This window comes from Numenius arquata, chromosome 2 (genome assembly GCF_964106895.1).
Source record: "Numenius arquata chromosome 2, bNumArq3.hap1.1, whole genome shotgun sequence".
NCBI classification, from domain to species: Eukaryota; Metazoa; Chordata; class Aves; order Charadriiformes; family Scolopacidae; genus Numenius; species Numenius arquata.
Window position 1 is genome coordinate 119,010,213 of NC_133577.1, and position 23,033 is coordinate 119,033,245.

The window sequence follows — 23,033 nt, forward strand, 5'->3', positions numbered from 1 at the left end:
CCTTCCCTGTTTTGCCTCTTTTTGAAACCAGAATTGGTATAATCTGGTTGGAAGGTGTGGGCTTTTGAACTGATGGGGACACATTGTTAGGCAAAGATTGACAGATATTACAAATATAAACAATAATGACACAAAATTCCTTTGCCTGGTTATTAGCTAAGTTTATTACAGTCGAAATCTTAGTACAAGTTTGTATCCTTAATGAGGCTACTTCTTTCTGGCTTTTAAAATGCTATTGAACTCCGTCATAAATGGCCTCTTTATAACTAGCACATTCCTTGGCTTCCAGACACAGCCTCAAAGAAGGGGTGCAAATAGTTGTAAGCATATTTTCTTCAGTTAGTAGAAATGTATTTTCTATTTGATACCTTCTCTTTTCCTTTACGTTGCCTTTATAATCCCTGTGCTTCTGTTACTGCATGGAAGTACTGATTCAGTGCTTGTCAAAAGTTTTCTTTTTGTATTTATGTCTGGAAAGATTTTACATTGTGGGTTTTCTGGAGGGTTAATAGTTGCTAAAACCTTGTGGGTGTTCTACTTGCCAGTTATGAGCTAACGTAACTAATACTGGATGTTCTAAAGTACTGCAAGTCTCTACAGATGCTGTATTTCTGTACAGGATTCAAGCCTGCTTCTGAGAAAAAAAAAAAGTTAGACTTCTATTGAAAGATGTAACTGGCATGTTTTTAATGGAATTGCTTGTATGTCCAACACTGGCATATTTAACACTGAACTCATGTTAAACCCATAGAGGCTTAAGTACTCTAAAGGATGTCACATAACTGAAAGGAGCAGCACCTTTCAGTTCTAGAGATGTTTCAGTATGGTAATTTGGACACAAAACCAGATCACAGTTGCAATGTTTCTTGACTGTACAAACAGCTATGCTTTTTACCCAGAGTATTTATTAGGCTTCAGATTTTCAGCTTAAAGTCATTCCTGGTGAAAGTCTCACAGGACGGGATCTCTGTTTCAGACAAATCGACAAGATATAGCTGTTTAAAAAGCCCTGATGCCTTTTTGGAAGGCAGGACATAACAGCTATAGCACACCTTTTTTTTGGTGGTGGTGTTACAGATTTATTAAAAGATGTTAAGACTATTCTCCTGTGCTTTTATTTATGGTAGCTTTGGCATTGGGGACCAGCAGGTAGGAAATTCTAATTTACTTCTGTTGGAGTGAAAGCTCAGTGTTTCCTGTCTCAGTTCTGGTGGGTTTTTTTCCACCTAGTATGAATTGGGCTGAAAACAAATAATGACCTCAAGGAAATGTGTTCCAAGGCGTGGGAAAAGAGGAAGAGTTTTGCATCTTGTGAAGGAGGAGGGAGAAGAACTTGTTTTGGTTTTGAGGTGTTTTTTTTTGGTTTGTGTTTTGTTTTTTTTTTTTTTTTTTTAAGTGCTGAGCAGAAACAAAAGCAAAATATATTCTCTGTGGATCTTAATGCCTCATTCTACATATGAAGGACTGGTAAAGACTGTGGGGAGAAGATGATTTTGATGGTAATAGATTCTGACATTTCTCAGGGAGAACTGATGTGGTTAAACAAACGAAATATTTTTCAAAGGCAGAGGTTTAGCTGATACCTATTTATATCCTTATGCTGCCTATTTGTATGAATTGAACACGATCTGTATTGGCTGTACATCTCTTCCTTTGAATTCCTGTGACAGGATGCTTTTGACTGTTGAAGGATGTTATGTATGTTAAGGCACTGAAACCAAAGAGCCATAGAGTTATAACCAATGGTGACTGGCCCAGGCCCTCTCATATGACCCTGAAAAAAGCATTGCTTACGTTCCTTTTAGCTGCTGATTGAGCTGGGAGAAAACATCTTGCCTTTGGGGTGTTTTTTGTGGAAAAAGTCTCAACTTAACCTTTAGATCATTTCTTCTAGGCTTCGGTGGCCTGGTCCTGGGGATGCTGTTACTTTGTTATCCATTCTTATTATGTCACTGTTGGGTTTTGACTTCCCTGAGAAAGTTTTAAAGGGTGTAAGGGAGGTGGGACAAGTATCTACTTTTGTCTCTGTTTCAGGTGAGGGGCACACTCTGTAAAGTTTTTGCTCTACTCATGTGTTGCACTGACAGTGTCAGTGTCACAGCCACAATGTCAAAATTTAAATTTGACTTCAGAGCTAGTCCATCTAGGTAGATTGGACTGTAGTGTGGTCACCTCTCCTGGATGAGTCAAATGGTGGCTCCTGAGAGGAAATTTACTGGACCTATAACTGGTTTTTAGCTTTAAAATAACCAAAACCCACCTCCAGCACTGGAGTGGAAAGTTCGTCCCACCTGTCTCATACTTTCATACTGTCATATTCTCATACTGTCTCATTTTGGGCCACAACAACCCCGTGCATTGCTACAGGCTTGGGGAAGTGTGGTTGGAAAGCTGCCTGGAAGAAAGAGACCTGGGGGTTCTAATTGACAAGCGGCTGAATATGAGCCGGCAGTGGGCCCAGGTGGCCAAGAAAGCCAATGGCATCCTGGCTTGTATTAGAAATAGCGTGACCAGCAGAAGTAGGGAGGTGATTGTGCCCCTGTACTCAGCACTGGTGAGGCCTCACCTTGAGTATTGTGTCCAGTTTTGGGCACCTCAATGCAAGAGAGATATCGAGGTGCTGGAGCGAGTGCAGAGGAGGGCAACGGAGCTGGTGAAGGGCCTGGAAAACAAATCATATGAAGAGCGGTTGAAGGAGCTGGGACTGTTTAGTATGAGGAAGAGGAGGCTGAGGGGAGACCTCATCACCCTCCACAACTACTTGAAAGGACACTGTAGAGAGGTTGGTGCTGGTCTCTTCTCCCAGGTAATTAATGACAGAACAAGAGGGAATGGCTTCAAGCTCCAGCAGGGTAGGTTTAGACTGAACATTAGGAAAGAATTTTTCACAGAAAGAGTGGTCGGGCATTGGAACAGGCTGCCCAGGGAGGTGGTTGAGTCACCATCCCTGGATGTGTTTAAGAGCCGTTTAGATGTGGTGTTGGGGGATATGATAAAGGGAAGAACTTTGTAGTGTAGGGTAGATGGTTGGACTCGATGATCCCAAGGGTCTCTTCCAACCTGGATGATTCTATGACTTGCTGTGAGACTTGCTCCTGGGAAGGCTTTTCAGCAGAGCTCTGCTATTGCAGTGTTGGTGTTGCAGGTTTACTTCTGCTTGCTCTTGCTAACCAAGGTGAGAGATGAGGTGGCCGTTTAAACTGTTCTCCACATCTTTTCATTTAAGGCTAAATCGCTGCGTAGCGTCAGTGATTCAACTTCTTGTTACTGTCTTGGTGAGCAGCTCAAATCATTGTGACCGTAACAAGACTTGAGCAATTTTCCTCTTGGTTTTGGATGTCTTGTAGAAAGACACTCTGGATTCGAGGTGTTTGTGCACACTCCCAACTGACCTGTTATTGTGGTGTTGCCGAATTCCCCCAGAGATTCTGAAGGCTGTCATGGTCTACGGTGAGATACGCAGTTTTGTTCAGCTTACACTGTAAATGCCTGCATTGATTGCATGTATAGCTGACATCTCGGAGAACAGCAACAGTACATAACGTTTCCTGTTGTCCCCCTAATGTGCCTAAACCCTATCCTGTAGGAAGCCGCCGAAGGTGGAGGGGTTGTGCATCTTTATACCCTTGTTATGCGGTGGTATAATAGTTTCCTGCTACACAGGAAATGTGCATGTAGTGAAAACTCGACTGAGTTGGACAATTCTTTTTGCGAGTTATTTATAGCCATCATATGATGGCTCAATTTTCTCAATGGCTCAAACCTCAAATTTCTGACTCTTACCTGAATGTAGATTCAACCCAAATGAGGCATGAATACACATCCATCTGTTTCTTGAACAAATGGGAAAAACTGGTGAAATGCTGGCAGTAAAATTGTACAAGAACTACTAATACAATTGATATCCACAGTGTCATGACAAAGAGGTCTGGAGGTGGGGAAAACTGTCTTTTCCTTTCTTATTTCAAGATGTTTTGTATTCATTAGATTGACATGCATAGATATTCTGCAAGTTTTAAGAGTTTAAAATTTTTTAGATACTAGTAATTATTTTTCACATAAGAAACAGTCATCATTCATTTGCCCGTAAATGAATGGTGTTAGTCGTCTTGAAAAATTGCAGAAAACTGTATGAAGGACAACTCAAGCCTTTAATTACCATCTTGACTTGAAAGTTCAACTACTTGTGAAAAATGAATCGCTGAGGAGATTGGGATAGAAGGCTTAAATATGAAGATAGCATATTTCATATGCTACAGTTAACTGAGGTTTTTTTTACTGTATTTAGTAGCTGTTTTCTTTAGTAACAAGCTGTTGGATTTTTTGCAGATAGGTTGATTGATTCCATTGAAACATTTCATCAACTAGAGTGTTGTAAAAGCATTCTCTTAAAAATTATTTGCCTTAGCTTTCTTTAGAGAACATCTTCCCTTTCAATCATGTAGCAAGGTAAGATGAGTAAGTGCCGTATATGTTCGAAGAAAGACTTAACGGGAAAAATCAAGATTAAATGTAATGCTTTTAGTATATTTGTGCTGTCAGCATGCGTAAAACCTAGGACTGAAGGAATAAGAGGAAAATAGTGAATCCAGTAACTTGGAAATTATGCTTTTAAGCAGTGGGGGTTCCCTGGTTATGCGTTTTGTTTCCTTGTTTGTTTAAGTGCTTTGCTTCCTCATACTGTTTGGTTTTATATTGTTGGGTCTGAAAATAATCTTGTGGTCTGTTGCAAAAAATCTGAGGCTTTTTTGTTTTGAATTATCAAGAATTCTTCCTGTATTGCTTTAACATTATTAAGAAGCCTGTTACTTGTAGTGTGTGCTAATTTCAAATGCCCTTTTCTGTTTTTGCATCAAGACATGCTTCCCAGCCTTCCCCAAGCAGTCAATTTTCTTATCACATGGTTTCAGACTAATAAAGTGTTCATGTTCTTCACTCATAGCCTCTAACTCTCACTGCTGTGTTGTCCTGCATGTTTTCACTTGATGTAAAAGTTTGTTCATAGTAACCTCTGCAGTAAACTGAGAGTGCTAAGGAAATAGCATGGTTCAGAGATAGAAAGTTATAATCCCAGTTCTTGCATGTGTAACGAGTGTGCTGCAGAGTTTTCTAAAATATCTTAGGACATGCATTAGTAACTTACTAAAATTTGTTTATGTTTTACTAATTTCATGTTTTGCTTTGTCTGCTTATTTACTTGCTCATCAACAGACCGCAGATCTCTTCAGTCTTCTCCACCCTTGTAAAACAAGCCCATTACTGGCAGTAGATATGTTGCTTAACTGTTGTACTGTGCATAAATTAACTGCAACTGTAATTGATAGTACTGCTAATTTAGGTTGGGATTAATATGCAGATAGAATAAAAACAGCTTCAGAAATGAGTGTAAGAAAAGGAGACTTTTGAAGTGATCAGCCCACATTTTGATAATATGCTTGTGTAAAGCTGTCTTTAGTTATTAGCAGTGTGGGAGACATGCCTGGTTCTAACATTTTTGTTAGGGGAAAATACAGGTTTGGAAAGATGGAAAACACCGGTCTTCCTGTCACAGTACCTAATTCTTGAGAGTATACTGTTATTTTTTTTCACCTGTTCCCAGTTTCATTGTGGTGCTGAAGAAAGAAGGATGTACTCCTTAACTGACTCTTTTCAGTACTGTCATTTGGGCTCTGTGTGAGGACCTACCAATGCAGTCTTCATTCACTAATGTTTCTTTATTGGACATAAATCTCCAGTTAATGCAATAACATGAATTCCCCTCTTCCCTGAGAAAGTACCAGAGTGAGTTAAGAGGTTATAAAATAACACTATACCATCTAATGCTGAAATGATGCTGTTCTCAGTTCCCTGGGTAATTCTGGAGGGATTTTTGTTTTATGTGGTTCACACAAACTTCCTCAAACACAGTGGGGTTTTTAGATCAGTAGTTGTCCTGCTATGAAACTGGAAAGAGCTCCCAAGGGACTGCAATGACCAGACTTGTTCAATAATCACTTAAAGCAGAGATTCCCTTGGAGCACCTACAGCTTGAGAGTTAGTAGGTGTTGCTCGAAAAGAGAGCCAAGATATTGAAAAGTCCTCCTTGTATCACGTTCTTTCTATCAGTTCAACTTGCAATCTCCTTTCAGGGCTTTATTTCAGAGAAATAGGTTAAATCTAGACTGTGAACCTGTTCCTTGCAGCCAAAACCATCTGCTAATGTTGAGATACTGTGAAGTTTTTCTTTTACAGAACCAGATTATTCTCCTTTAATTGTTTGTGCTTGGCTGGTGTTTAGGAAGGCTTTTTCTTTCTGTCATGAGGGCTAGGAATTCCTAAAAATAATTGTTGTTTGAAAGTTGACAGGAATAACTTGAGACATGTCACAAGTGTATACTGTTTTTCAAATACTAGGGCAAAGTGGTGAAAGGGATACTCTCAAAATATGTATGTATTAAGTATTACTATGAAAACTAATTGTGATTGTCAGCTTAGACTCTTTGGACGTTATCTTACATGTAGGTCTTTTCATACTTTCATGCGGTGTTTATTTGCAACAGACGCAAAACATTTAATGTACGAATGTAAACCTTAGAGATAGTTGGGAGACCTAGATGCAAGTATGATACCTGAAATTATATTAAACTCTGCATTATTTATGCTACTTAACAGTGGAATGAGGTAACCAGTGATATCCCGTGTGGGACAGTTTAGTGTTCATTCAGCCCAATGGATCTGGCTTCCCCAGGAACTTTGGGCTAAGCCGCGCTGTGCCCTGCTTGCCTCATGCAGCTCCTGCTCTGGCAGAGTGACTAAAGGAAACCCAGCTCGCTGTGTTCATTTATGCCTTGCTATTGCAACCCGGAGCTGCAGAGGCACTCCTGACTCAGAATAGTCCATCCTCCAGCTGAGTTTATTAGGATCAGCTTGTCTTGGTGTTTCCCAGAGCCCTCAGTGGTAAGAAAGTGATACAGGGAAACTGCAGTTGGATTTGCAAGGACTTGAAGCTAAAATACTTCTGGAACCAAAGCAGTTCCAGAAAGTCAGACCCTTATTTGAGCTGTGATGTATCTGAGCCTGCACTCGAGCTGTCTTCTGACAGAGGTATCTCTGTGTTCATAGAGAATCTGAAACCCATGTGATAGAACCATAGATAGCCAGAAGATAGGTGTTTTGAAGCTTTTGTGGTAGTTTGATTCACATTGTTCTTTACAGGTACATATTTCTCACTGTGTAAAAGTACCAGGAACTTTATTCTACCCTAGTAATGTTTATGTAAATTATTAGGATGAGAGCAGAGTTGAACATAATTTATGTGTTTATCTTCCTTTGCTGCTAGTAAGAGCAATGCAAGGTCAAGCTTATGATGGAAATAGCTGTCTTACAAAAATGTGTGCATTAATACAACATTTTTAAAGTGTTTCCTAGTATCTTCTTTTATGCTATAATTTTTAAGGTAACTCTTATGGAAGCTTTTCTTTAGTTTTTCGTTCAATTTAATATACTTAAGCAAGTTTTGCAGAAAATACCCGTGTGTGTTTGGTGTTATCTCACAACTCTGCTGCCATAGCTGTCCATGTAGAGCTTCCGAAGCCTGCTGCTGTTGCCTCCGGTCACATAGCAAATGAACCATGGGTGCCATGGAGTATTCTAGCACTTTGACACTATGATACGGACTGTTCCTCAGGTATGGTTAAACAGGAGACTCAAGCAAACATCACTGTTCTACTAACTGATGTTTTGACTATTGGAAATGTCAGATAAGGCTTAGGAGACAATTTGAGGACTTTAAATAAGTGAAGCTGGGGTGAAATATTTGTCACGCTTTCATAGAATCATAGAATGGTCTAGGTTGAAAGGGACCTTTAAGATAGTCAAGTCCAACCATTAGCCTGCCAAAACCACCACTAAACCATGTCCCTACGTACCACATCTACCTGCCTTTTAAATACCTCCAAGGATGGAGACTCAACCACTTCCCTGGGCAGCCTGCTCCAATGCTTGACAACCCTTTTGATGAAGAAATTTCTCCTAGTATCCATCCTAAACCTCCTGTGGCACAACTTGAGGATGTTTCCTCTTGTCCTATTGTCTGTTACTTGGGAGAAGAGACCGACCTCCACCTCGCTACAACCTCCTTTCAGGTAGTTGTAGAGAGGGATAACGTCTCCTCTCAGCCTCCTTTTCTCCAGACTAAACAACCCCAGTTGTTTACCCTCACCTGCTCCTCATGAGACTTGTTCTCCAGACTCCTCACCAGCTTCATTGCTCTTCTTTGGACCCACTCCAGCACCTCAATGTCTTTCTAATAATGAAGGGGCCCCAAACTGAACACTTTTCCTTGAAAAGAAACCCAGACGGAAGTCACAAGCACTTCTGTATCTTAAATAAAGTTCAGGTTTTTAAAGTGAGTTCTTCAAATCTCAATAGGCAGTATAAATATTTTCTTCAATTCACAAACAACATTTCTATGGTGTTAAGCAGTGAGTCTTTACAGGCTTTCTAAAGAGTTAAATAGATGAATCTGTGAAAAACAGATCTGTTTTTCTTGAACTGACTGGACTAAGTTCTTCTTAATATGGTAGGACTGCACAAGTTGGATTTGAAAAGCTGGTTTGTCTTTTTGTGAAAACACTGCAGTAGAGTTGTAGTAGAGACTCTAAAACCACTGTGGAAACTGGAAGTATGTTTCTGAAACTCAAATTGTTTCAAAGGCTCATCCCCCCACTGTCACATGTGGTAAGAGTTTGTCACCATCCCACAAACCACTTCTGTCACGCAGTGAATAAGCAGAATTAAATTCGAGCTTTTCTAATGAGAATGGAACTTAAGGCCTTGTGAATGTAGTTCTTTTAAGTATGATGAATCATGAATATACACTTACTACTTCACCATTTTGTTCTTAAAAGAACGTATAAATGAAGATTTTTGTGGTACCAGAATAGCAGTTCCAGTGAATATGCATGTGTCACGGAAGCGTCTGCTGTTATCTGCAGAGGCACCAGGCTGGATCTCTAATGTCCCTGCTGTTGGCATTCGAGCATTTTCTGGGAAGCGATTTGGTTTTTTACTGACTTAAGCCAAATGAGTGCTGCTTTGTGCTGTAGACAGTTGTTTATTATGAATTAGCATGAAACTGGACTGTGACGGATCTTACTGGCTATCTTGTCATCGACTTACCATAGTCTGAACAAAATCCTTTCTTCTTCTGCCCTGTCGTTACCCCCGTCCTGCCATTGAGTACATCCTCCTCCTGGTCACTCTGGGCTGTAACCTAGGAAGCGCTGGGTCCCTCGTATCCTCCAGCACGCTGGGTGCACTCCTTACAAGAGCTTGCTCCAGAAGTTTTCTGTTGCGTGTGGGACAAAATCTTCTGTTGAGTCTGGCAATTTTCCATTCCTGTGGTAGTTTGTTCAAAGCTCAGTTTTAGAAATCTGAAAGTAGTCAAATTACTTCTAAATTGACTCTTTAGTCAATTCTTTCTCTAGAATAGTAGATACTATTCTATGTAGCACATCTACTGCAAGTCATAAAGAGGACTGCCTACTCTTTTTAATTGCTCTCAGACTGCACTTACTTATCTTCTCTTACCCATGTGACAGAACAGCTGAAAAATGTGTTAAAAGCATGGGTCCTAAAGTATTTTAGGAGCAGATGTGTGTTCAAATCAACCTGTATTTCATTTCCAGTCTTTGCCTCAGAGCTGGGCTATACTAGTCCGACTGCCAGTCTGTTTAGCAGATTGTACAACTATTGAATCACACAGGGGAGAAGGCGACGCTGAATTCTCATAGCATCAAAGTTGGTACTAGTCACTCCAGCCTTTTTGGCTTGCAATAGGTCCAAGTTGTACCTGTGAAAGTGTGTTGTGTTTTTGGGGTGTTTTTTCTTGCATGCCTTTAAAATGGGCTAATGCAAAAAGGATCGTCTTCCTAGGGTGCCTTTTGATACCTGACCTTTTTCTTGTATCGCTTCCTCAAGTGTGTCCTTTCTCGTGCAAAATAACTTCTGCTTCTACTCATGGTTTTTAGAGGTTATTTTTTCTCTAAACTACTGTTACTTTTTCTAGGTGAAGTCATGGCATTTGTCCCATAAGAATCAGTAAGATGGGGGTGGAGCGGGGAAGGCCTCCAAAACTCACAAACAGGTTGAGATGTGGAACAATATACAAAATTATATTAGTGACTGTCCTTGGAAAGTATCATTGTTTGTTTTTGCTTTTTGTTTTTTTGGGGTTTTATTGTGGGGTTTTTTTGTGTGTTTTTTTTTTTTCTTCCTAATTGGAGGCTTATAGCCTATTTAAAATTTCTTAGTCTTGCAATTCTCAGCTGATACTGTGAAGTTATGCATATTTATTTTACTGTTTCTTGACTCCTGGTTGTGTCCAGTCTTAGCACAGGCAGTATTTTTTTATTTTGACCCAGGTAGGTGCAATGTTACATGGGACAATGTCTCCCGTTTGCAGTGATATTCTTTATGTCTGTACCATATTACAAACCAGGTTTCTCTGCCTGCTATTTACACAAGTTATGTTGAAAACTTGTTTTTAATGCTACAAAGATGAGCATAGTCTGTGTGGAAGCTTCGTGTAACTGTTTACATGTGTTTTCAAGAATTGAATCTTCCTATTCTTCATTGTAGCAGTGTTTTCAGATAATACATTTAGCACTTCAATCACTGTGTGGTGGTCAGAGACTTACTCTCCTCCCTCCAAGTATTTACTGCTTTTTTGTCATCAGCTAACATGGCAGGATTTTCAAGAACATTACGCTTTTAAGAAAAAACCCCGGTGTGCTAGTTCTGTCACGCTTTTTAGCATTCAGTGATTTAATCTGTGATAAAGTCCTCAGAGAAGAGGAAAAAAAAATTGAGAACTGATAGTTCTTGATTTGCCTTTTTTTAATTTTAATTTGCCATTGGTTTTGCTCTATAAATGACACTTTTATGATTTATTAGATGCATATTATTCAACTAAATTAATGCAAAGTTTTATCCACATTTGCATATAAAATTTGCTGGTTTTTCACTATATCCAGACAAATTTTATGAAAGTGTTTTTTTGTATGTAGCAGAAATGCTAAATTTTGTGTGGTTTTTTCTTTTCCTTTTTTTGCTGGGAGAATTATTCAAGGCCAATTCATTTTTCTTTCTTTTCTTTAAAAATTGAAGTGTGCAGCAAATCTCCCAAGTGTTTTAGTAGTTTTAGAAGAATTCAAGAAGAAAACTGCCTTTCCAACCAAATTGTCTTATTTATGATGTCCTTCTGCCTGTATGTTGTTCCATAGTCAATGATGAAAAAAATTTATATTTTTAACTAGCAACGAACCTCCCCTATTCTCCACCTTCCCCAAAAGAAAGCAAGCCATGAACATTTCGGGTCTTCAAGGATGGTAATTCAGCATCAAAAATGGAGGGAGGGGAACGTGAACAACCTCTATCCTTCTGCCTGCGCAGGATACCACTCAGTGGAAATACTAAACTTCTTTGAAGCTGCGTCCTTTGTTTTCCTCTTGATCGTGTTACGTACTGCCACCACGTCAGTGTCAATAGAATGACTGGTTTTGCAACCACCTGGCTTTAGCTGGAAGCCAGAGTTAACTATCTGAATTCTTTGGGTTCCTTTTTTAAAACTGGATATCCACACAATCTAAAATAACAAGCACCGCTGGCTTCTCCTGTATTATTCTTTTTTCAAAAAGAATTTATACTCTTTGCTTCCTCCTCAGTTTTGAGGTTGCAAGGGTCCAATTTTAGTGGGATGATAAAAGCTGTATCGCTCCTGTTATTTCTGACATTGTTGGAAGACATGGGCTGGATTTTGTTATTAAGAGGTTTTTACTGTTTCAAATTTCTAGTACTTGAAATAGATGGAGGGGGGAAAAAAATGGCATATTGTTGTAAGTACAGCAGACCTCCTGTCGCTCCTCTTAATTGCAAATACCTTGTACCTGAGAGGCGGGGACCTTCTTTCTCTGTGTCCTTGAGCAGGGAGTTGGACGTTAGGATTTGAAGCCTGTTAAAAGTGAGATTTTAGAGTTTTGCTTTCCGTTGAGTTGGCAGTGCGTTAGAAGCTGCGTGCTTCATAGCAAAGTACCTGCTGCTAACAACTGTTCCTGAGACAGCCTGTCTGTGCTCTTGCTCCAGGTATTCTGAGCAATAGTGGATTTTTGTTTCTCACAGGTGTTCTTAATGTAGTTATTAGTCCCTAACAGGGCAGTGTATTTCAGAAATAAAATTATAGCCGTATTCCATATTGCTACTGTAGTGGCTTTTCCAAAGTTCCATGTCTCATGATGTCTAGAGCTGGTTTCAAATTGGTTGTAAACTGCTGATGAGCTAAAAGTACTGGAAAATTATATTTTTAAACTCCATCATAGTGAATATTGTAAAAGGAGAGAAGAGGTATTTTTGAGTGATCTTCTTAAACTTCATTGATGAAGCTAATACCTTGTGATGCTTCTGTTATCTTGAGATTTTAAAATGAAACATAAATGTTTTGTTTCAGAGGTTAAGAAGATTATCAACAAAATACAGAACAGAGAAGATCTACCCAACAGCCACTGGAGAAAAAGAAGAAAATGTTAAAAAGAATAGATACAAGGATATATTGCCATGTAAGTCTGATTTACATGTTAATAGAAGACAAAGGCAAGTGCTTGTTATTCTTAATGTATTTTGAATTTTACTATTTAGCTATTATGGAAGGGAAAAATTGGAGATAATTTGCTGAAATGTAATTTTCATAAATTTTTTTTTTTTTTACTTGGAAGGTGAAGTGAGTGAACGTTTGGAGAGCTACCACCTAAAGAAAATGTGTGCTGGGTCCCAAGCCCTATCAAGCTGACTTTTTCATTTTATGTTGGAATAGCATAGAACTTTACTAGGTGCTTTACTGTGTTTTTTACTTAGGAGCATGTTATTCATGGTAGAAAAAACCCAAATATCAGCATAAACTCTAGATGAGATTTTAAGAAGACTTAAGGAACTCAGCTTTGTGCTTTGTAGTGAAATGGATATTTTGCTTGTTTGTATCCTGTGAATGGTGTCAGAGAACTTTCAGTGCTGGATTATCTTTGGTTTCTATTTTGCTAGAGCCCAAATGAAATTCTGTTTAATGTATGATCACAGAAAACAAAAAACAGAGCAAAATTTAAGTTTTTAAGCCACCAATATATGGATATAACTGATCAGTGATCTGTAATGACAAGATTGTCTGTTACAAGCTCACTTTTTGTAGCTCATGAGGCTGTGTATTTCAGCAGCTCTTACGGTGCTTCTCAGTATGAAGAGCTGACAGTGAGATTAAAGGATTGCCTTCTGATAAATGCCATTTTTCATATCCCAGAAGATGAGCAACAGGTAGCTTTTATTCTGCTTAGCTTTCTCAGAAGTATTAGGAGGTTTATAACCAATTTGAAGTTGAAAAAGGTCTTAAGCATTATTACCTTTCATTTTCAAAATGTGTTCTAGTAATAAACACTAGTGAATTACTGTGTGTTTCAGACCGTTGCATGCCTGTGTGCTCTGGTTTTCTAGTGTTGGAATTTTTACTATTTATCAGCGCTTGGAGCAGCACTTCCAGCAGTAATAAACTTTGCTCTAAAGCCCCAGGCGTGAGATTCTTTAACAAGGTGGGCATAGTGCTTGCTGCTGCAAGGAAGGAGGAGTTGCTACACTCTTTCTTCCATGCTGGCATTTTGGTAGATCGCAAACAATACAGCAAAATCTTGGTAGCAGCTAGGCTGAATTGAGGAGCCACTGAGTCCAGTAGTGAGTGGCTGCGACTAGAGTGGTAGATGTGCTTTTCTTTCATCTACATAAAAAAAAAAAAAGAGAAAAACCTGAGTCATTGGGATCTGAAAGGGTGGACAGATCATAGTGGGGAAAAATAAGCAAATCTCAAAGCTGACACTGAGGAAAATTGAAGGTGTATTTTCAGTTAAAGCAAGAATATCTTCAAACATCCAAAGGTTCCAGCAATAAAGCGAAGACCAGCTTGACAGAAGTGAAAGTCAGGAGATGTTTTGGAGGAGGATGCCACTTTGCCTATCTTTTATAATTCCAGAAAAGAACTTACACTTGTAACTTAATTGGAGATTAGTGCTATGTTTATCAGAAATCATTACTGGTACCAGAGAGATCTGTACTTCAATACTGGCTTCAGAGTAAAAGATGTGTGCACATTCAAATTACAGTTCACAAAGCCGTCCTAAATGACAGTTAAATGAAACATGGTGGTCGCTGATTACCTCAAGATTCCAATTAATAATTGTGAACTGAGCCTTTAAGCTGTATCTAAATGTCCAAGCACTTAATTTTCTGAACCTGGAACCTGCATTGGAATTTTTTGTGGAGAATTCTATTCTAGACTGAAAACTCTGAAAGAGCTCTAGAATTTTGTATACTGTGCTGGGAAGACAGGAGCCCTCATTAGCCTACCGCTTCAATTACTCTGAGCCGTAATTTAAAGGAAGTTTTTAAGTATTAAGTCTGTGAAACCACTGCATGCTTATAAAAAGTTCTTGCGTTTGCATTAGATGTATGAGAGTGTAATACAGTGTAATATCTTTTAAGGGTTTCTCTAGGCCTTTATGTGAGTGAGTTGTCTTTAGATCTGTGATCTAAATGTCTTGTAATCTACAGTGGTGCTTTTTTAGGAAGCATTACATGGTAACACAAGCATTTTTTGCATGTTATCAGGACTCTGGCAGAAAATTTCACCATCTTGGAAGCAAGTATCTTGGAAGCTTTTTGGAAGAGCTTTCTGTATAGAAATAACTCTTAGCATGTACTTCTTGTGGGCACGGTTCCGTGTTTTATTACCAGTGATGTTTTGACAAAAAAAAAAAACCACCCAACCAACCATATTTCCTCTCTTAAATTGGCTTGTTCTTTATATTTTTTTCTTGAATTTAGTTCTAATAAAAGTTTTAACAGCTGTTCTGTGGTTGGGAGATTGACCCTGGGAGCAAAAAGTAAAAGAAATTGCTCGAGCAGATGCTGTTTCTGCAGATACTTCTGTTCCCCAGTTGAAAGATAACTTTTTTTTTTTTGATCTGGATTTCTAAGTAAAACAGCCTCTATTGTAGAGATAGTTTGAATGATTTTTGTGTGATAGCTGGGAAGTGTTTGTATCGACAAGAGCTGGAAGGACTGGCGAACCTGCCAGCCACCTACCCTCCTGCTTAGTGAGAATTATCAAGTTGCTTCTGTATTAAAGATGCACTCAATCTTATTTTTTTCAATGTCAAAAATAATTCCAAGATGTTCAGTTTATTCTGTCAACAAGTAATAAAGGCTATTTTTAAGACTGCTGAGGATTTTGGTCTCCAAAGATCTGCTGATTTTATAAGAAGCTTTCTCTGAGATGGTCAGTAATGCTTGAGGCAGAAACTTGAAATGTCAGAACCCCCTAAATGAAGGGATCTGCTGCAAATAGTTGAGAAGTGCCCCAGCAAAGTGCCTGGAGCAGTGTTTGGGGACAGAAGTCAGGCTGTGCCTGAGCAATAAGCCCCAGTGTATTTCATGTTGTAGTACCTGAGTCCTCCTTGGCAGAGACTGTAGGACCTGCTGGCTGCTGTAGCTATGCACTGGTGTTTTATTCTTCTCCTGTAAATACGCCTTTAATGCTGACCGCGTTCTGTGTTAATACTGTGTAACTACAGTTTTATCACTTCTGATCAATTGAATTTTGCCTCTTTGTAATGATTTGCTCTTGGAATTCCAGTATCCGGGACTCTGCTTATCCCTACCTGAGTTGATTTACCCATAAATTAACTGACTAACTTGCTTGTGTGACTTATCTTTGGGAAACATTCTTTAATGCTTAATTTCTTCTATACAAGTAATATGTCCTATATATATTATATATTACTGTTACGTGATGATTTACATGTGTTGTAATTCATCTCTAATAAAAAAATAATAATTCTTCTTTTAGTTGATCATAGCCGGGTTAAACTGACCTTAAAAACTCCCCCACAAGATTCAGACTACATCAATGCAAACTTTATTAAGGTATGTGTTACTATCTTAACAGTTCTTAAATTCTTCTTAAGCTTTTATTTCATATCAGGGCAGTTTTATAGTCTGAGATAAGAATTTAAAACTGCGAGGAAAGATTTTCTTTTATTGTGATTTGAATAAATTTGCAAGCATGATGCCATTTATAAAGCGTTTTATTTTTTTAAAAGTTTTAATATTACTCTAAGTATAATATATAATACTTTATTTTAAAGTGACAAGCAACCAATTTGGAGCTTCATACTATAGGAAAATTCAGATGCAATTGTTTTAACAGTTGATAGTGCTAAAAATGTCAGATTTTAAGACATGCTGGTTTTAGAGATCATAAATGAGGTATTTGACAAATTGTGTATGTTAATATGTACTTGTTGCTCTTCATGACAGAATTGTGGCAACGGAATTATATCTAACATCCTTAAAGAGAAGCCACTTTAGCTAAAAGCCTCTAACACTTGTTTCAAAGTGTGAATATCTTGGACTTGAAAAGCTGAATGTAAATGTCTTCAAGCTTTATATAAAACAAATTTTTAAAGTTTTGGGTTTTTGAAATATGACATTACTGGGAGGGGGAAACTTAAATTTGTTGAAGGGGCTGCTTTTTGGCAGAAGGATTTTCAAATTTTCATCATTAAATGTTTGAGTAACAAAAAAAATGCAGACTTAAAGGGAATCTTCAGAATCTGAACATACAGAAACATATTTTCTGTTACAGTCTCTGCCAGCACATTAGCTGTTACAGTCTTGGGCTCCCTTGAAATCACCAGCTAATTCCCACTAATGTAAATGGGACTCATATTTCATATTTACCCTTCCTGTTATATAAAATTAGAGTATCTTTTTTTTTATGTGATTATAACCTAAAGCCTTTTTTATTCAGCACAGATAAATTTTCTTTATAAACATTTATGGTTTCTTTGTGCAATCCTAGGGAGTACATGGGCCAAAAGCATATGTTGCTACCCAGGGACCATTAGCAAATACAGTAATAGACTTCTGGAGGATGATATGGGAATACAATGTTGCCGTAAGTACCTACTTACAAACCAACATTGGGTATTACCTTATTTCATGGCACAGTGATTGTATATCTTTTGCCTGAGCTGGCTATTGTTATAAAAAATGTTGACAGTGATTTAGTCCATTTACTTCTCAAATCTTGTTTTTGTACTTTAAATAGCATTCTATATATCATTAATATTATTTACTCAATTTAATAATGTGAATTCAAAGTAATAATTTTATTGAATATGAAATCGTGCCTATTTATGAATAGGTTGATGTTTGATTACACCTGCCCTGCTTGATTACACCTGACCTTACAACTCTGATTTAATGTGGACTGACAAAACTGGATACAGAAGCAGCATGTGAAACAAACAACAACAACAGAAAGCCTACCTTTCTATTTGTGCTAATTTTGGGTTACTTATTGGTTTATATATTCTACATCTGTTTAAACACCTATTGTCAGGAGTTAACTTTTAAGTACTGTTAAAATTTAGTATGTTCAACAAATTATTTATGAAAATATTTTTTTGCTTTATCAGACGTTTAAATCATGGTTATCTTTTGTAACAAATAGCTTACCTGTTGGTGCATTTTTATTGTGCTGCTTACATTAAGTATCTGAAATAGTTTCACCTAAGAAATCTGATTCTTGTTTTTTAAATAGGTTTTTGCACCTACTTTAAATGGTCTATGTAATTTTAAGCAAATATACCTGTGTGTTTCTTCTGGTCTTAGACTTCACAGTCAGGCTGAATAAATAAGGTATTTGTACAGGATTACAGTGAATTCAAATTAAGTAGCCTTAAAATGTTGTATTAATGTGGTAGATTATTTTGTGCGGAATAAGACTTGGATGCTATTTTAGAATGAAAAGAGCATGCATTAGCAGGTAGGAAAATAGTATTAATTAGTCTCTTCAGTAGCAACCAATTAAGAAGTATCAGTATCTGCCTAGATAGAAGGAAACACTGAAGTGTTGGTGAATTTACTTGATCTGAAACCAGCTAACTTTGAGCATTTCTTTTGTCTTTTCAGATAATTGTAATGGCCTGTCGAGAATTTGAAATGGGAAGGGTATGTATATACTAAATACAAGACTAAACAAGCATTGCCCATGCGGGGCAATATGCCAATACCTGTGAAGCTTCATATGCCAAATCCATAGCTGTAAAACTAATCTGTCAAATTGAATGAGATTTATATTTGTATATATATTTGTATGTGTAGTAAATAATGAATGTGACTGCTTTTCTTAGCTCCATTTATAGTGTTACATTATTATTTAGGTGTCATCTCAGTGGAATACACATGTTTGTATACAGAACTGTACCAATTGTCTGTTTCTGGTCATGTCACTGTGGAAAAAAATCTTGCTCTTTATGGGATGTAGGCCAACTGTCAAAATCCAGAGTCCTTCAGAATTTCCTGTCAATTGATACAGCTGCAAAAACAATCTATCTTTTAAATTTCTCTGCTATATTCTTACATTCTTTCCTGAGAAGTAAAAAAAGAAAAAAGGTGGTCCAGAATTGTGAACTGCAAACTTTCACAAAAACTAAAATCTCTCATTGCTTTCCTCTCTATGACGCATGCTTGCACATATGTGAGCAGTCATGAATTTCACGTCCTAATTTACTAAGTGTATTTTGGCTGTATGTATTGGCCGTCTGTTTTGGGGTGGGTGTTTTTGTTGGTTTTTTTAAGTATCCAAAAGAAAAGACATTTTACTACATTAAAAGAAGTCCAGCAAGGTACCAGTGGGCATGTGTTAAGGAATAAAAGAGAGAATAAGGCATTCAAGATAATAATTTTGACTTCTGGTAATCATAATTTCTCAGTACTACACATAAATTAAATTAAGATTCTTTGCTTTAACAGAAAAAATGTGAACGTTACTGGCCTCTGTATGGAGAAGCGGCTGTAACTTTTGGACCATTTCGTGTTTCTTGTGTAAGTATAAAGCTTTATAATTAATTTTGAAGGATTTAATGCTTTTGTAACTTAAAATAACCATTCAACTAACATTTTGTGTTACAAAACAAATGCTATTTTTAGGTGTTTGGTACCAAATTTTACACAAAGACTCTGAAAGGAATGCAATAGAAAGCACTGTGTGTCTAAGTTGTGTGGTTTTTGAATTCTCCATGATTGTGTGTGGTTTTTTTTTTTTTTTTTTAAAAGCTCGGTCTTGGTCTTGTATCTTTTTATAAATAATTTCTGTAGCTTTACATAATGTAGTTTTGAATGTCTGTACCATACTCAAGACATCAAATAATATTCATGCAGTTGTTTCTCTCTGTTATGACTTGTGCGCTCTGGATGTGCATGCAAAATGAAAGTAACACTGGAAAAGGTTATTTTCCTTAAATTATGTAAAGTTAATTAGCATAAATAAGGAAAATGGAAACTGAACTCATAATTTTTTTTAAACTTGTTTCATTGGTAACAGATACAGGTTTATTTGAAAATACTTCCTTTGCTTCTATTGTTGCTTTTAAAATGAAAACATGAATAGCAGATCCCCATGAGGTCTGAATCTTTTCCTGGAGAATTCCCAGGTGGTAACTGTCAAGTAAGCTATGATTCCAGAAAGATGGAGGAAACCTGAACATTTGCATTGCATGTTGTGTCAATGTTACCAGGAGTTCTGATCTCTGAGCAGAACTACTAGAGCCTCTTCCAGTTTTGATACTTGCTCATAAATGATAACGTAAGGATTTCTGGCAGATTAACAGACAGGAAGAGGAACTGTGGATATCTCCTACATCAAGCACAGTAGGGAATTGAAAGTAACAGTTCTTTTGCACCTGCCATCTCAGCATCACACAAGAGTATACCCTGATGGGGTTCTGCAGTCATCTTTCCTCAGTACAGAAAGCTGGATAGTAAGAGTCATGGTGCAGTGACCATTTCAGAAAAGGGGACCACTTATGTAGCAGAGATTGACTTCGTGAATCGTGAGGTTTTCAGGGTGTGGGTGAGGGTACGCTGTGTGGGAGTGTAGCCACCAAAACCAATATGGTCAGCATTCCCTAGGTGTGGGATGGTGTCTGGTTGCCTTTGTACACACCTGTTTGTGTATCTTTATTCCTTCCTGCTTTAAACACATTTGTGGCCTGTTCGTCCAACTTGTAGCTCTTGGAGTTGTGGTCACATCATCAAGCCTTCACTTGTAGATAATGCCAAGGGCCATCCAGTCTATCGCATTGTGTTCGATGACAGCCTAATTATTTAAGGGAAGAGAATAGAATAGAAAGTAGACTTCCTTAATTGGGTACTGCCCCTGGATTCTCAATATTTTATAATACAGTGGATGATAAATTTAACAATTTTTTGGGGGTTTGGTTTTTGTCACTTATTCTTTCTGACATTCACATTATTGTGTTGTTGGAAGAAAACACTTCCTTGTGTCTTCATTTTTAATCTTGCCACCTTATAGTTCAATCAGGTTCTATTATGTTCTATTAGTTACTATTAGGATATGAAACCTGGCATTAAAGTGTTGAGTTCAACCATCATCAGTATAAATGATCTTACTGTGAATTTCTTACACTGGAGTTCATGATCAGCCTTAACTGTTCACTTATTCTAAAACAGTGGAATTGATCCATTCCAAATTGATCTCAAAACTTTTTTGTTTTCCTTAACTCAATATTACATAGATTTTGACAGGAACTGCTGCTGTTTTCTAGCTAAGTTCTTTAAGGTGTTCAGAAAGAGGTAGCATGCGAGTTTATCAAGCTATTCTTAATCCTACTTTGAAACATCTGAGTTTAAAGTTTTGGGTTTTAGGTACATCCTGCAACCTGCATATTGATCTTTTTTTCCAATTCATTACTGTTTTCTCATGTTTAGGAAGCTGAGCAAGCAAGAACAGATTACTTCATTAGAACATTATTACTTGAATTTCAAAATGTAAGTATATGATCACTTCTGGTCTCAACTTTTAATGTTGGTTCAAAGGTCTCTAAAATGATACAATGGAGGAAACGCATGAAAATATCTTCACTTTTTTAGGTGCTGACTCTGTATATGTGTAAATCATCAAGTTTAGAAGTGGTATTAAAAGCTTAGTACATAAGAGAGTAGTGAAGCTCTTTACTTGTTTTATGTATGTTCTTGGTTAGCCAAAGGTGTGTGATGATCTTCAATAGCATGTGTTAGCAACCAGAAAGCTTCTGTCACCCTAGGAGAATTTCACTGTTTACCCCAACTGAAAATATGATGACAAACTGAATCGAACTTGTCAAAAGAAACTGTTTCCTCTAGTTAGCTTCTTTTTCAGTAAAGTATGTGTACTTGTTAGAATTTGCCCTATATTTTCATTTATTGTCAAGAGGGTATTACAATGTTGAAAGGTCTTTATGATGCCCATTCATATACTTGTATTGTCAAATAAAAATAAAGCAAGAATGACAACATCTTAGTGATTTATTTTTTCCCAAAGTTTATCACTCTATCTTGTAAAAAGTTACTCTTTTGGGAATTGAAATAGATATGGAAAATATAGTATGTTCTTGATGAAACTGAGTTGCGTTGTCTTTTTGCTTGGAGAACTTCTACATGGGGGAATTGTATGCAATATATTCAACAGTCAAGATAGAAATGTACTTTTGAAGAAGTGAGCTTAAGACTTTGGAATTCTTGAAGGTTTGATATCCTAGTGCTCCAAGGTGTAGAATTGGCTTACCACACAAGTATTCTGCTAAACCAATTTGTATATGCTAGTTAAGTTGGCAACTGTAAATGATTACAATTAGTCTCTTTATGTAAGAAATTGAATATGTTCATCTTGGTGAAACCTTATGACACAAACTACAGTAAAACGTGAGACCTACTTCATAGCTGAGTATGTTACATGAATTGTGAAAATTGTCATATTTTCAATGAAATAAAAGCATTTGCTTTCTCATGTAAGTGTTAAGAATGAGTGATTTAAGCGTTTCTTGCAAACTTATACTTAAATGTCAGATTTGAGATGACTATTTTTCTGAAAAGCAACTGTCAGTAAATAAAAATAAGTGTAGAGCTGTCCTGCAAAAACATGGAGGTTGACAGTCTATTTTACAGAATAACTGTCATTTAAATTGACATCCTGTATTAAGAAAGGATTTATTACAGGTTAGTTTCATTTATGGTTATGTTTTCTTTAGCAGTGTTTTGTTACCTTTCAACAACTAATATCACAACAATTATGAAAAGTTTAATCATGAGGGGGTAATTTTGGGGGATAATTTGTGTCTGCAGTAGCTTTCTAGGTGCTTGCAGTGGAATGCGTGAGCTTAGTCGGTTTCTGTTCGCGTGTTCTGAATGCTCATGACTGACCCTGCTGTGAAACTTAATAGATAGCAGAAATTAACTGCATAATAACTGTGGGTTTTGCAACGTTTATTGAAATGGTGCGCTTAAGCAGAAAACAAAAGAACCCCCAAAACAACCTACAGAAACTGTAGGTACTTTATATTTTGCATGTGTATACCATACATGCAAGTCATGTTCAGCTACTTGACTTCCATGAGTTCTGTACCAGTTAATTTCCATGGGATGCCTGTGTACTACACACAAAATAAGTAGTAACAAAAATTTACAGTTTGCACTGTGCTTTTGATCTTGGCAATGACCCCAAAGTTTATGTTCCTTTAAGGAGTAATGTAATTGAAAGGCTTAATGAGATATGTTGATGTTCAACATACACAGCTGATAAAATGATATTTCTTCAGCCTTACCTAGCAAATTTGCTTCAGGATTTCTGTGAGCACACATTTTGCTAATGAATTGCAGCCTTTTCATCTTCTTTGAAGATGAAAGTAAGTGTAACCTTGAACTGGGGAGGAAAATATGTATAGGAAAATATCCTTTTAAGTTCATTTTCTGGTTTTCCAGAAGAATGAAAAGTTTTGTCATTTCTGAAAATTTTCAGTGGAGTCTCATACAAAATACTATGCAAAAGAATTTAAAATTCATATAAATATACAAAGTTATTGTAGATTATAGGAGGAAAACCAGCTTAACTGAAACTT

The 23,033-nt window shown here is 37.2% G+C and overlaps 1 protein-coding gene across 1 annotated transcript in view; it reads left to right on the forward strand.

The window, feature by feature from the left end:
• The window catches only part of PTPN12 (protein tyrosine phosphatase non-receptor type 12), a 78,313-nt gene that overhangs the window by 21,519 nt on the left and 33,761 nt on the right, over nucleotides 1-23,033 (forward strand). The window contains exons 2-7 of the mRNA XM_074168245.1: nucleotides 12,485-12,593; nucleotides 15,920-15,996; nucleotides 16,934-17,029; nucleotides 18,049-18,087; nucleotides 18,892-18,963; nucleotides 20,869-20,928. Coding sequence (XP_074024346.1) covers nucleotides 12,485-12,593; nucleotides 15,920-15,996; nucleotides 16,934-17,029; nucleotides 18,049-18,087; nucleotides 18,892-18,963; nucleotides 20,869-20,928 — 453 coding nt within the window. The remainder of the gene's footprint in view (nucleotides 1-12,484; nucleotides 12,594-15,919; nucleotides 15,997-16,933; nucleotides 17,030-18,048; nucleotides 18,088-18,891; nucleotides 18,964-20,868; nucleotides 20,929-23,033) is intronic.